Source organism: Strigops habroptila, chromosome 5, assembly GCF_004027225.2.
Source record: "Strigops habroptila isolate Jane chromosome 5, bStrHab1.2.pri, whole genome shotgun sequence".
Lineage (NCBI taxonomy): Eukaryota > Metazoa > Chordata > Aves > Psittaciformes > Psittacidae > Strigops > Strigops habroptila.
Window position 1 is genome coordinate 13,952,448 of NC_044281.2, and position 15,244 is coordinate 13,967,691.

At 48.0% G+C, this 15,244-nt stretch overlaps 1 protein-coding gene across 6 annotated transcripts in view; it reads right to left on the reverse strand.

The window, feature by feature from the left end:
* Nucleotides 1-265: 265 nt before the first annotated feature.
* NRP2 (neuropilin 2) overlaps nucleotides 266-15,244 on the reverse strand; it is an 88,797-nt gene continuing 73,818 nt past the window's right edge. For 2 of the 6 annotated variants that reach the window (XM_030485468.1, XM_030485467.1), the window contains exons 16-17: nucleotides 4,387-4,455; nucleotides 266-3,756 (exon numbers count right to left, since the gene is read on the reverse strand). In XM_030485468.1, the coding sequence (XP_030341328.1) occupies nucleotides 3,452-3,756; nucleotides 4,387-4,455 (374 nt within the window). In that variant the 3' untranslated portion in view covers nucleotides 266-3,451. Of the gene's footprint in view, nucleotides 3,757-4,386; nucleotides 4,456-11,968; nucleotides 14,863-15,244 lie in introns of those variants that run through there. The other 4 variants (XM_030485471.1, XM_030485472.1, XM_030485473.1 and 1 more) reach the window with 4 other exon arrangements.

Consider the following 15,244-nt stretch of genomic DNA (forward strand, 5'->3'; position numbering starts at 1 on the left):
GCTTCCAGCAGTGCCTGGCTCTGGGAGGAGAGGCTGTGTCTGAGTGAGAGGATGCATGTGGGCACGGGGGCTCTGTTAAAGCCCTGTGTCACTGCGGGGTGACCCGAAGGGACGGGCAGTGCACAGCACAGAAGGGCAGTGGGGATGGCCCTGCACGCGTCCAGCTGTGCCTCGGTTTCCCTGAGGTTTCTGGCTGCCCATAGCCCTCTCAGTTTTGTTTCCTTGTTGCTGCTCTTCCATAAATAAAAACCTCACTGAAACATAATCTCTACCATAATGTTTATTAAATAGTAATTTTAAAAGGTTTTTATACAAATCATATAAACACAGTTTGATTTTTTCTTTTTTTTCTTTTTTTTCTTTTTTTTGTTTGTATTTTTCTTTTACACCGAAGAATCACAGTAAAAGCTCTTTTAAGTCCATAAGTCCTGGCTCAGCCAGTGAACGGTCAAACACCTTGAACTGCAAACCTTGGAGAAGTTCCATTTCTGCATATAATTTCTTAATGCTTTAATTTCCATGCTCAGCCCCGGCACCTTCCCACAAAATTAAATCACCCAGCACTACAGCCCGCCCGTTAGCAACACGTCCTCACCATGGGAAGAGCGTGGAGGCAACAGCTCATTTCAGCAAAGGCATTAACACCAATTTCTTTTTTTTTTTTTCCTCTCTTTTCTGAATTTCACAGAGGGAATTGTGATCAGAAATCCTAATCTATTTGCAGAGGAGGATGCAATGAATCGAATGCACTGACAACTTTGTTTTTCTTTCCCCTGTTGAAGTTACAATCAAACACAGTTTTCTGTAGAACAGTAAAGCACCCAGCAGAGGTAAGTGAGGTATCGGCTTTGCAGCATTATCGGCCTGCTCCTGCCCAGCAAGCACATGCACGTGGGCCCTGCCCCGTTGGGAAGGGGCAAGCAGGACACACGGGGCAGGCGCTTTGCTGGGCCCAAGTTAGTGCCAAGATCAGCAGTACTCTCCTGCCCCAGATCAAGAGATATATTAACACGAGTCAGTCCCACGGAATAAGTCACATACACGATACATACAGAGAATTCACGTGCGTGTGCAAACACACTATTTCTGAATATATGTATACATGAACTCTTTTCTCTGTACGCCTACTAGACACCATAACATCACCTTTTTAATTTATATATTTTCACCTATTGTTTGCCTAAGTCAACTTTTCTACTGTATGGTCTTTTTCCATTCATCCTTCCCCTCTCCTGTGATTTGAAGAGGATAAAATCATTCAGCAGCAGCAATCCAGCTTTGAAATGGTCTGGTACATTTCCTCTTACTGCCTATTTCTGTGCAGTAAAATAACACCCCTGTGGAATTTGTCCACGAAGAACGCCAAAAGAAATAAGGTGATTTGAAAGGAGAATCTGAGATACATTTACTGCTGTTTCTGTTGGGCACACGGTGTGAATTAAAAAAGTGAAGGCCTTTGTGTCTGCCCATCTCTGCATGTCTGTGTATGAACCGTGGATGTTTTGATGACACAGCTGCTGGTATCAGCTTCCCCAGTAACCCATGCATCTTTCTTCCAGTGGAGGAGTCTTTTTTTTCCCCCTAAAGCCCTAGCGTCTGATGGAGCTTTTCATGAAACACTAGATAAATGTTCCTATTCCCACCACACCGAGGAGCAGCTGTGGCACTGTCCGTGCTCATCTCCTCTGCAGATGTTGCTCGTCTCCCCAAACACCTGGCCTCCTGCAGGATGTGTTTGCAGGGGCTGTGCAAACTGAGCTTCACAGCACATCACACCTTTGGCGTTCTGTGGTTAGTGAGGGAAAAAATCCATCCCCAACCCAAACTATTTGCTAGGCAAAATGTAAAATCTGGACACGTCGGGTATTTCCAAAGAGCCCCTGGAAAAGCAAACGCAACGTACTGGAAAGGTTTCTTGCTTATATATGTGCAAGCTGATAGGGGCAATCAGTCTGTGCCGAACTGGAAACAAAAGCATTGGTTTGAGGCCCAGCATTTGAATTCTTGTTTTTCCATTAAATTTGTTTTCATAACACTCCTCTCCCACGGCACAGTGGTAAATGGAGAGGCATCAGCTGCCAGACAATGTAGCCAGACCACTTGAAAGTAAAAGGACCAGACTTCTCCCGGGCTCTACCCGCTAGAGAGCGGTGAAGAAGAGTGTTTTGCTGGGGAAGGATGAAGGCCTCACTTGATGTTTCATACAGCACTGATCATCAGATGGAGGAAAAATACTTCTTCTAAGGCACTTGTTCAAAGTAAAACAAAACACAGCTCATCATAAATAAAACTTCAGGTTTTTGCTACTGATTGGAAACAGCACAGCTTTGCTCCGAAGGGATACGGTGGCAGCCGTTTGGTCCATCGGTGCCGACAGCGCCAGCTTGTGCCCCCCAGCTCCAGAAGGAAGTGGAGCACCATGAAAGAGAGGGGGCCGGCGAAGGGTGGGGTGGGTGCCATGACCGGGCTCCCAGGGACATGGGCATGGCTCCAGCCTCCTCCCCTGTTCATTTTCCCTCCCTGGCACTTTGGAGAGGCCTCAGCAGCGTGCCTCAAGTCAAACCCCGATTGAAGCCCCCTTCCTGAAGCTGTCGCCTGAGTGCCAGCAGCCTGACAGGCTCTACTTTTGTTTGCTGCAATTTTTGCATTATAGCAAAAAGGGCAGGATCTAGAGGGGTGGGAGATTCAAAGACCTTCCTGATGAAGGCCTCAGCTGTTGCAATCCAAGATCTGGATTTAATAAATGGCTCTTATTCACAAATCACTTTAAGGCTCTTCAGCTTCTCTCAAAGAAAGAGGTGCTTCTACACATAGGGGTTTCCTTTCTATTTTATTTCTTAATGATTTTGGGAAGCACTGTTGCTACCGTTGACACTAAAGCCAGTATCACACCTTTCCACCCTACCAGGAGAAGGAAAGTTGAAGGTAACAACACACTTCCATTTTCAGGACTGGAAACTGCAGCTCTCTGGACTTAGTGTGAAATGCACAAATCCCTACAGCCAAAACGATATCTGGACGGGGTCTAAAATGGACAGGGTCTCCGTGTGTGTGTGTGTTATTTCTAAAGAAATCCCTCAGCCTTCTTAGCAACTCACCAGAGAAAGGAGGTGGAAAATAACAATCAACACTTAGTTTTCACATCCAAAAGGTAAACCAGTCTCCCTTGCCACATTCCAGCCACTCACATCAGCAGAAAATGAAGATGAACCAATAAACAAGGGTCTTGGTCCCCCCTCGCCCAGCACAGTCCAGGTTGCGGGAAAGCCCGCTCAGCCCTGGCGGAGCCACCAGCGGGACCTGGCGTCAGGAGCAGCGCCTCCCCTCGCTCCTCCCGCACCCCTCGTTCCCCGTTATGGCATTCAGTTCCCATAGAAAACAGCAAATAAAGAACCCCCCTGCCAGCCCACCTCACCGGGCACAACGCCGAGGGTGATCCCCAGGGCACCCATCAGGCCTCCGAGCAGCACTTCTGGTGGTTCATCTTGACCTTGTGCTTGATGCCATCGTACAGCTCGAAGTTGTAGTTCTCCAGTGTGGTGGAGCTCCGCGAGGACAGCCCGGCGTATGAGCATGTGCAGTAGAGGAGCAGACCAGCGCAGATGGCCCCAAGGAGGACACCAAGAGAGCTCATCGCTATGATGGTCACCAGGATGGGATCCAGGGTGTACAGCCAGCTTTTTTCTTTGTCCAGCTTTGGGGTTCCTGGAGAGTTAGTAGAGAACAGTGTGTCGTTCCTATCCGATCCAAAGTAATCTGCAGTGGAATGGGCACTTCTTATTATCCAGGGATCACTTTTTCCCTCATCACCTTTATGCATATCTCACTTGGGTTATGATGGCTTTACAAGAGTATAAGCCCCACCATGGGTATATTTCCACAGGATTCACTAACCCAGGTCTAGAAGTAATGTGAAGCATTGAACTACTAAGAAAGATAGGCATCCTAATTCCCTTTTACATCTTAGGCTATCTAAATAGCGTGCTAGCATTTTACACTCACTGAAACTCTGGCCTTTCAAGTGCCATTGGGTTCAAAACTATGGAAACAATCTGTCACAGCACCCAGATTTAATTTTCTCCATTTACAAGTCAAAATGCCATGCAAGCAGCAATTAATGCTTGAAAGATCAGTTCCACTTGTCCTAACACAAATACAATATATTGACTTTTAAAGGTTGCTGGCTGTTGAAAAAGGAAAACAAGAAAAGAACCTAATGTCTTTGTCCAGACACTAAGTCGCCACTTACTTCAGTGTATTTTCTCAAGCATGTACTAGCTTATAACCCCCACTAAAGCTGAAGTTTGTGAGTAATTAATTGTAGCATCTGATAGTGAAACACAAGCTCCCCCAGATAAATTGCCAATGTGGCATTTGGGTACCAACCTGAATCATCATTGTCTTCAAAGTCTTGCTCAGAGATTGGAAAGTCATCCTCCATTCTTGGGAAATTTACTAGAACAACAAAATGGGAAGCACCATTTGTTTAAAGAGGATTTTTGGGGACATTATTGTCACTAGTCACTGGATTGCAAGACTGGCCGGAAGAAAGCAATAGTTTAACTACAGCAAGGCTCTTCCTCATGGAAGGAGGAAGAACTCTTCCTCTTCTTCCTTTGACCAAAGTCAATGAAGACTCTTGCAGACTTCAGAGAACAGGATCTTCCCACTCCATCACATTTCATGACCACCAAATGACCAGCTTTTAAGAATAAATGAGAGTGAGTGAAAAGCAAAGAAACCAGATAACTTGAATAGCACTAAAATATTGTCATTGGTGCCTGCATAATGGCCATAATTCACTATTAACATGCTCATGGGTATTATCCTTACAACTCTGAATAGGATCTTAGTGCCTGTCATTACTTGCCACTAATGCTAGATCCATTTAGCACACTCTACTTTTCATCTTTTCCTATACATCTTACTGGACGCAGAGCTTCAATGACCCGCTTTCTCTTTGGGTTTCAGATAAATTCACCGTAATTTGAGGAAGTCATGTATCATCATTATATGTTTTAATGCAAAAGCTGGTTGAAATGGGGAGAGCAGCAAATGGGTGTCCATATCTAGGCATTTATGTTAACATTTCTCTGATCCAAATTCCTTTTAGTGGTGACATTTCTTTTTATTGTTCAGCACAGATCAAGCACTAGTGACCAAATGCACATGCTGTAATCCAAGCAAAAGTTATTTTCCTGTGCAGCCTTTCTCGCATTATTTCTATGTATAGTTACCATGGCTCTTTTTTCAGTTTTCCAAAGAGAAAATGCCCTTTCATTTCTATCTGCTTAGATTTTTCAAAGCTGACAGTAGCTTGGGGTGCTCAACTGAGAAGGCACCTTGAAATGATCAGGAATGCAGAAAATGAGGGACTACTAGAAAGCGCTAGAAGTCACACTCTTGAAATAGTTATGGTGGAAAACCAAGGCTACTTCACATCTTGTGTGAAAATAGCAAGAAGTGTTTAAAGAGTTGCTTATGAACAACAAAACCCAAAGAATGTAACTTGTGCCTAAAAAGCTACGTGCAAAGAAATTATTCAAAACCCCAAAAAATAAAAGAATATTTGTGCACATTTTCACAGAGATTTAGGACTTGAAAAGCCCTCCTGAATTGTCAAATCAACTTTTTTTGCTATCCCAGGCAATGGTATCAGACAATCCCCACCAGCGACATTTCAAGGTTCACTTCCAGAGCAGGGGGCTCTGCTGAATGCTGTGCTGCCCCAGCACCACCTTACACCTGACTGCAATGATCCTCTGTGCTGGTACTAATGATACCTTCACAAACACCCGTTCCTCGAGCAGAGCTGTCTTTTGCCCTCCGCACTCAAAAGATTAAGGGATTTCTTTGAATTTTCAAGCGAACCTGGCAACAGGAATAACACTTGGCCCTCTTGAGGATGAGGTCTGTGTCTAGTGAGCCAGGTAATTCAGCTGACTCAAGGCTGCTGGTAGGTTGTTGAAGAAACATAGGTGCACACCATTTTCTGTAAATCCTCACTTTAGCAGTGAGTTCACATGATTTCTCAACACTTCCAGAACTGACAGGCCCAGATGGCAACATCTTAGGGCTGGGAGAACTGCCTGAGGGCCTCTTGCAAACATTTAGAGCCGAACATGTGGAAAAATAACTTGCAAAGCAGTTCACATGCAGAGACGTCTGCTCTGCTAGTCTTCCATCAGAAGACAAGCAATGACATTTGCCAGCCGTGTCACCCACACAACTCTATGGAAACTGTAGGTTGCTCGAACACGAACAGAGGTCAAAACTGGACCACAGTCTGCCCAAGGAGCCCATGTGTGGGGAAAGACTGTTGAAGTCTTTTGCCTTTCCATACTGTAGCTCCTCTAAATTTTGTGTGAGAACAAGCTAGCAATTTGGTGCTCTTTTATTTCCCAGGGTAGCCTTGCGGGAAAAGCCAGAAAAAACAAAGTACCGGTTAATCAACACTTTCAAAAGAACACCAGTTCTTCCAGCCTGAAAGGAAGGAGCCCTGGGAAAACTTGAAAAGAGAGAACATTTATACAAAAATCCAAGCCCAAAATCTATTTACTTTTCTAGCAATTTTCTCAATTCCCCATGCTAATATGACTCCAAGTCCTGCTTAAAAGATATCTTGCTCCTTGCCCATTCTCCTTCCTCCTCAGGCCTGTGGTAGGCCCTCATTCTTCTGTTCCCTGCATGCCATTTCACTGCTATTCGATTGTATGTTGTCATGCAGGGCTCTAGTCTGGCTTTGGAAAAATAGGACTCAACATTTCTGTTTCCATCCTTGGGTTTCTCTACTCATTAACAAATCAGCTCTGGCTGTGTGGCTGTCTGTGGGAATTGAAGCTGGTGGTCTCATCGCAGTTCCTAGTGGAGATGATTTCCTGTCACAGAGACTAGCCTGCTATTTGTCACCAATTAGTCTCCTTTGTGACAAGTCTCAGCAATATTGTCACAAGTGGAGCAGGCCGTGGAAAGTCACCCCCCTGGAAAGCAGTCCCCAGAAAAGCCCTGCAAGCTGCTGGGTAGAATGGGAGAAACATGCCTTGCCCTGTGCTGTGGAGAGCTGCTTCCTTAAAGGGCAGCTTTCAGGTGCAATTTACTTTGCATTTTAAAATGAAAAAAATAATATACTAGAGAAGGGTAGGCAAGAAAATTAAGGGAAACTGTAGTTAAACATGAGGAATGCTTTCTACTAAGTGAAAGGCCTTTTTCAAAGCACATGTGCCGAATTATAGCTGTGAGCACCTAGCCAGTCATGCCCCAAAGCTGATGTTAGCGATGCCTTTGGAAATGGCCAGATGCCGAGAAAGGCTGTTATCTGCTGGATCTGAAAGCACTGCCAGCTAAAAGGCTAATTTATGAGACCTGAAAAAAGAAAGATAAGATTCTAATCAAAGACAAGGAGCGACTTAAGTACCACGTTCATATGAACTCACATGGAGGGAGAGGAGAAAATTAGTATTTCCAGAGATTAAGGAATTTCAATGTACGTCTGGTTTAAAATAGCAGCAGGGGTGGGAGGGATTGGGTCAGGGAGGGGATTACTGGAAGGGGGTGACGTGTAGCTCAATGTACCTTGCCAGGGTGGCACGGGAGGCACAAGAATACACAAGAGCAAGGTTCTCTGGTGTCCCACCACAGACGTACATGCACCTCTTGCAGGAAAGCTTTCCAAAGCTACCCAAGGCAGCCCAGCTCTGCAAAGCTGAGATCATATGGACTTCACACCACCACACATGCTCAATGCCAGCCTGCTTGCAGGGGCTTACCAGCAGTGCCCACTGCCTCAGGCAGAGACCTTTGCACCAAGCCAAGAGCTACCGTTCTGGAGAGGATGTCCAGTCCCAACCTAGATGCATTCCTCCAAGGCAAATGACCACCATCAAGAAAAAATGCTATTTCTTCCTAGACCAACTTTGTCTGGTTTACATCCGGGCACCAAGTGCTGCATCCTGCCGGGCCCTTCCATCCCGCTGGGTCCCTCCATCCCAGGGCAAAGCTCTGCTCATCATCATGCATCACTCTACACACAGGCATTTGCCGATGGTGGCTGCAGTGCTGCTCAGGCTCTTTCTGGGTGAACAAAATGAGCCCCTCAGCAGAAGGTGCCTTCCCCAAATGATATATCAAACTCGCAGTAATTTCCAGCCTGCTTTGTTGCCTGCTTGGCACAGGGCAGAGAGCACCCCAGATGCTCTTCTGTTGTCCTGCTCCCCACTTCCCAGAAGTATCCATGGGCTCTAGAGACAAAGGAGATGCACCAGGTCATGGTGGCTTGTGGGGTCTGCTACCTACTGTTCTCACTCCCCAATAACAACTGAGTTGTGCCTCTTGGTACAAAAGAAGGGTAGCTGGCTGCCCTCTGGTCCTTTCCACCGTGGGGAAACAACTCACTTCCTTGAAAACCGCAAGTGTCCTCCTACATGCTCACCCCTCTCTCCTGCTGCTACAACATCCATCTTGGATGGTTCTATCCTGCCCGGCAAGCACTGGAGGTGCACAGCTGCTCTGCTGCCAAATAGCACCCAGGAAGGCCTGAAACATTAAATACAGCTAAGTCCAGGAGAACGCGGTCAGAAATTACCGCTCCCCAGCGTCGGCAGACAGAGCTCCAGCTCTGCGCTCATGCTCGCTTTTCTCCCTTTGCTCATTCCCAGCCCTTTTCTCTCCGCAGCAATAGTGTGACTCCAACTCACATCACTTTGTTTTGACACAGCGGAGCAGCCGCTGTGGCCTCGCCTTGACTCCACTCTGTTTGGCGGCAGCAGCGCCGCGCTGCTCCTTCGGCTGGGAGCCCAGGGGGCTGGGGGAGCAACACTTCCCACCCTCCGTGAACAGGGAAGTGCTTCTCAAAGCAGCAGCACAGGCACCAGGCAGAAACACTCCCTCTGAATCCCCCACCGCTCTATTTCCAGCCCAAAATCAGCCTCATTTCTCTCTCCCCCACTCCTCCAGAAACACAGAATGACTTTAGTTTACAAAAGGGTAAATCCCTGCCAAATTTCAAATTAAAACAGTGCTTTTGCTACAGCTGAGCAGTAAAGAAAGCAAACAAGCAGCTTCTCCTTGGCCTCTGCAGCACAGGAACCCCCAGACCTTATCCTCAGATTGCCTTGGGGTTGCTTCAGCAGCAGTGCATGGTGCACACTGCAGAACCATCATCAAAATGAGGGGCACTGAGGAGCCCCTTGTGCTCCTTGGGTTCTCATATGCAAAGAGGATGGGGAAGCGTGGCTTGCCAGGTGAAGACCCCCACTGAAAGCACTCGGAGATGTGAAGCCAGGCTGGGTGCTGGGTGTGGAGGCAAACGCGAGCAGGCAGCTATTCCCAGCCCCGGCGCTGCCCTCCAACGCGTGGCACCCTGCCCTCACTGCACGCATGGCGGATGGCCAAGGCAGCTGCCCAAACTCGGGACCCTGCCAAACCCTCCCTCCAGCATCACATCCTCTGTTGCAGCCCAAACCTTTCCCTGGCGTGTCCTGCTCTTGCACATCTCCTCAGCACCAGCATCAGACCAGGGAAACAGTGGTGGCAGCATGCGCGCGTAGGGCATTACAGTGGCATTATACAGCATGGTTTTCCTCTTCCCCTCTTAGTGCTGGACTACCCAGGTAATGAGCCACCATTTGGGTTTGGTGCTCCATGCTGGAGCTCACCAGTCCCAAACCAAGCAGCTCCTCAGCGCAAGGGCAGCACTGGCAGCCCATCAGCGCCGCGCAAGGGCTGGGAGCTGGGGGAGAAGCTGGCAGCTCTGCAGCATCCTGATACGTTTATCACCCTCGCTGTTGTTGCTGTTTGTTTTTACAGCAGCAATGGCTAACGACACTATTCCTCAAACTGGCAGTCACGCCTGCAATCGCTGCTAAGAGCCGCCAAAGCCACTGATGGAGGAGCTGTGGCAGAAAGCCAACAGGCTGTCCAAGCTCGCCTCGGGGCCCTTGCCTGGTGTCTGTGAGCCTCACTCTGCTGCCCTGACATGGGGTAGGATGGGGCCAGCCCTGATAAAGGCAGTAGGTTTTCACAGGGTTTCCGGAGGGGCAAAAATCCCAATGTGCCCCTGTGCACAACCTGGTTTCTACCTTATTCCCTTTCATTCACCAGCAAGGGCATTTCAGCCCTACGCAGGAAAAGCCAATGTTGCCCTTTCAGCCTGGGGGCAAGCAGCTCAGGGTTCCCTGTGCCAAGTGTCCTCTCACAGGTGCTGGCCCCGGCAGGAGGCTGACCTGGCTGCGCGTCCAGTCTCCAGGCTGGGTGAATGAGCACTCCTGACCCACCATCCATCTCAGGCATGCTGACATTGCCTGGGCAAGGCATAGCACAGCCCTTCCTGTGGTGCCCTTTGCTTTGCCAGGCCATCACTCCCTCTGTCACACCCTTGTTAGCCACCGGCTTTGCGCCACTGCTTACAGAGTGCCCTTGGGTCCTTGCCTGCAGCCACACAGAGTCACTTTCCCTACAACATGGCAGCAACTGCAGAGAGAGAAAGACACCATCACCCCACATACCACCAGGGGACCCACGTCTGCATGCTCCCCGTGGCATGCAGGAGACAGCAGGCTTTCACCCTTAACAACACTCTGAAATACAGAGCCCCTCCTGCCACCCCATTTACCCCTTTTTCTTGTATCCTCTTAAATGCCTGACGTTACCTGCAGAAAGGTTGCATTAAAATCACACCAAGTTGTATTTTTCTTAAAGTAAGTGTGCTCATTTTAGCTGCTTTCTTCCCTACGATGAGCAACAGCCTGAGCAGCACCCAACTCCCCGGTCAATCTGGCTATGGCACACATAAGGAATAATTAAACCCCAAATGATTTCTCCCTTTTTGTCTGTTTACTTCACAGAATTTTTTTCTTCCTTGTTGGGAAGCCATCAGCCAGTCTCTCCCTCCCCGCTTTTCGCATGTGCATATTTGTTTTGAATTTTGCTTGGACAGTCACTGAAGTGTACAAAATGCAAATTACAAGTGTATGGGCTTTGCTGTACAATTAGATGGGGGAAAAAAAAGCTAAAGAAAAGGTGGCATGGTTCCTCAGCTTCATTTGTGTTTGAACAGCCAAACTGAGGGATCACATTTGAATTATTTTTTGTTGATGGCCTGAATTCCTAGTAAAGCCAGGAAGTTTCACTGCAAAGATGAGCTGCATGCCAGGGTAAAGAGTATGATAGAAGGAAAATAAATGCAGAAGAGAAAGAAAACCTCTCAAATTGGCAGCAAAATGTTTTTCACATGAAATGTGATGCTGCTGACTCCTCCGAAGGGGCGAAAGGCACACCTAGAGAAGATGAGGAGGAGATATGCTGCAGCAGAGATCCCTGTCACAAGCTGGGAGGACCCAGGTGGAGGGAAGGCATGGGACACACAGCTCCCCAAACACTTGGTGCTGTACTGCCTGGGCTGCTCCCACACCGCTCTCCTATGCAGCCTGACATGCAGAGGCCCGACAAGGGTTTCACAGGAGAGGAATGCATTGCCATTTTCACTATTCATTTTGGTAATGGCTTACCCGGTGTTTATTGTGCTCATGACAGAGCGCACGGCTCGGCTGAGCTGGCAGCCAAGCTGGCCCGTGGGGCCCTGGGAAGTTGGATGTCCTGTCTCCAGGGGCCACGCTGGAGAAATTCTGCATAATCACACCAAGCCATTTAGCACTTAAGAAACGCTATCGAAATCCCCAGACAACCCCCAGTGTCAGTTCAGCCACCCAAAACTCCCACTACGGACTGGTACAAATGTAATGGATCTAAAAGCCGCTGTTAATGGCCCGATCCTGAGTGCGGCAAGGCAGGGTGCGCACACAAGCTGCGCTGCCAGGAGCTGGGTCTGCACGCAGCAGGAACAGGAGCTTCACTTCACTAAAGCAAACAGCCCTGATGCTCTAAAAGAAAACACGGAGTTTTGAAGCACCGCTTTGCTTCAACCGACAGCGTTCTCGTTAGCAAAGAAAGAAGAAGGAAGAAAACCCCCAGATATTTGTATAAAAATATCATCATTTTATTACATTCCACACAATACATCTTCAAAGAGTTTCAAAGTTCCACAAGATATTTTTCACACACAGGCAACTGGGCAATGCTGGGGATGTCAGGGCTCGAGGAGCAGGGGAGAACTGGGAATAAAAATCTCGAAGTGACCTTCTGTTTTGTCTTTGGTGATTTTGGTTTGAAAGACAGGGTGCCACATTCTCCTCCCTGACACACCGATGCACACTTGCTACGTCCATGGGGGTGAACCTGGTTGAAGCGAGGGGATTGTCTGACCTAGGGAGATTGAACTGACTGGAAACGTGACGCTATCATCTGCTGACATGGCTTGGGCTGACCTGAAAATGCAGCAAGCACATGCCACTATTTCACATTCGTTTTAATCTGGAGCTGGCTGAGGGAGAGGCTGGGGTTTCACATCACCAACCATATGCACTGCAACACAGTGCTGCATGATGAGGAGGCTTCCGAAGAAAGCACTCTGGCCCTCTCTAGGCAGCACTACCTGCAAGGTGACAGGAGCTCACCTGGGTCCCTTCCATCTCTGCTGGGACAGGGACATCCCTGCCGCCCTTGAAAAGCTCGTGGGAGCCAGACCTTGGTGGGATGCTGCCCCAAGCACTCACCACCCCTAACGTGCTCACCATGCCAAACCACCCTGGGCTTTTCTGCGCTTTCTGCACGCTTTAGACGCTGCTGCAGCTGAGGGGGTCCCACTGAAATCTGTTGAGTAAACAGCATGTGAGCTGAAATAGGCTGCATGAATAAAGGCAGAAGGGAGGGGAGAGTGACACCCCATCGACAGAGATCCCCTGGGCAGAGGGCTCCACTGCAAGAGGGGCCAATATCACGTACGCACAGCACCATTTGTTTCCACTTTTTCCCCAGACCAAAAGGAAGCTCAAGACTGCAGGGAAGTTAACAGAGCTGCTCGTCTCGATTCATTCTATGCAATATTCATGGGCAAAGGATGGGTGGGGAGCACTAGCAAGTTTAGGAGGGGGGAGGGAATCTGATCACTCAGCACAAATGAACACAAACCTTGCTCACTAGAGGTACTTTTCTCGCCTGCAAACAGATTACAGTTAAGGATTCAAACCACTTTTGCATGTCATCATTCAGTAATTTATATAAGGCATTTCCACTACAATATGCTGGGCCATTCAACAGTCGGAGGCATGTTAGAGGCTCCATCTCACCTCCCTGGTTAAAGCAGCAGCAATAGCTGGGCCCCGCAAGGCGTGCCCGCTAGGCTTTGCTTGCTAGATGCTACTGACACTTTAAGAAGCAGAACATTAGCAAACGCAAAACTAACTGACATTCTAGAAAGTCAACTGGCAATTTTTATGATTCAGCAGCTATGAATTGGGCAGAGGAAAAAAAAAACCAAACCTAAAACCCAGAAAGGGGAATTATCCTTGTCCCTTGAACGTTTCTAGCAGAAAGACAAGGAGGAGCCTTCTCCCCTTTCCTTGTGTAAAAGCAAAACCATCAGCACCCAGAGCAAGGATACTTATAAAATAAATAAACCTTCAATCCTCAAGAAACTACAGTATTTAGCATCCACCTTAGACCTCCTGAAGTCTACGTGTTACCCTAAGGCTGGCTTTAACAGATACAAACAAAACATTCATTATGAGCTTCTCTGATATAAGGCAACTTTAAATAGATTCACTTGCAGGTGGGGGAAGGAGGATTTCCCCCCCCCCCCTTCCAAACAATGGCTGTGTTATCATGTTGGCTGCAGAAAGAATAAGATGGAGAGATCTTACTTTTTGGATGTCTATGAACCTCTCTGGATTCTTCTAGCCATCTGAGGTGGACACTCCTACTGTCCAGCCTGGCCTCTTCTTCTCATTTTGCACCCGAGACATTAACACTATCAAACAAGAAACCCAGCCAAAGCTAGATAAGGCAACAAAAAAGCATTGCTCTCTTTCCCAAGTAAACAAATCAGGGTATTTACCATAAACATGACCCAGACCTTCCAGAGGGGAGGCGGGAAGGGGGAAAAATTAAGAACAAAAAATAACAAACATTCCCTGTGCAAGTAGAAGCAACAACAAGCAAATTAAAAAGGGGCTGTTTCTAAATATACATTCAGTCAGTCAGACACGCACATTCTCATGCACACTTGCATACACAGATTTAGCACACTCGCACATGAGCCAAACACACAAGCTTCCAGGCTCGCCATCAAGTTTCCTTGCAGGTTGCCTACTGGGAGGAGGAAAAAAAACCCCAAACCAAACAAGCCTATCAACCAAAAAATATTCCCCAAACAAACAAACACAACAGAACAAAAAACCCCACCCGACACCCCAATACTCCTCGAAAAGTAATCGAAAGGGAGCGTTCACTTCTGAAGTGAAGGGGCGTTGTGTCTCTTCTGGCGATCCAAGATGCAGCATTAGTTTAGAGTTTGTAAAAGATTCAGGGAGGGCTGTGGGGGGACATAGAAGGGACGGAGATGTCTAAGAGTTCACACGTATGCTAGGTAAGGAAAAAAGTGCAAAACTGAGGCAACGTATTTGAAGTCTTAGTTTCTGTCTGTCTGTCTGTTTTGTGTTTTGTTTGTTCGCTCGTTCCTGTTCGGCTCTCAGCAGCGCGAGCTGGGGTCTTGCTCTAGTTTTATGGTTAGGGTGGGCTCCACGGCCACAGGGGCCCCGTTGGCATAGTGGGAGGTTTTGTAGGTGATGGAGTGATCGCTCTTCTTGGCCGCATAGCGGAACCGGTGGTAGTGGAGCACAAGGGCCAGCGCGACGGAGACCAGCACCACAACAGCACCTCCGGCGGCAATAACGTAATACCAGTAGGCTGGGATGGGCTGCACTGACACCGTGTCCACTGTGGGCTCGGTCCCTGGCAGGAGGGTTGCCCCTGGGGAGGAGACACAGAACAGGGTTGCTAGGTGGGAGGCATGCAGACGCTCAAACAGAAACACACATGCTTTCAAGAGTACAGCACGGAGTAACACGAGGTGCCAGGGCTGCCTCCGGGTACAAGGCGTGCTCCTGGTGGGGAGCACAGCCTGGCGTTTGCTGAGCCCACATATTAAAAGGGCCTGTTTCTTCCCTCTTAATTCATCAGGCTGCCTGGATTTCAATACATATTCCATATGCACATTATTATTACTGTTATTTCTGGCATCAACAAATGTTTTCTTCCCCCCCCCCTTTTTTTTTGGCTGTCTCCAGATCAGCCGCCTGGTTTTGCCTCCACATGGCAGATGTTGTCAAGCAGTGACAGAACACATCACTTT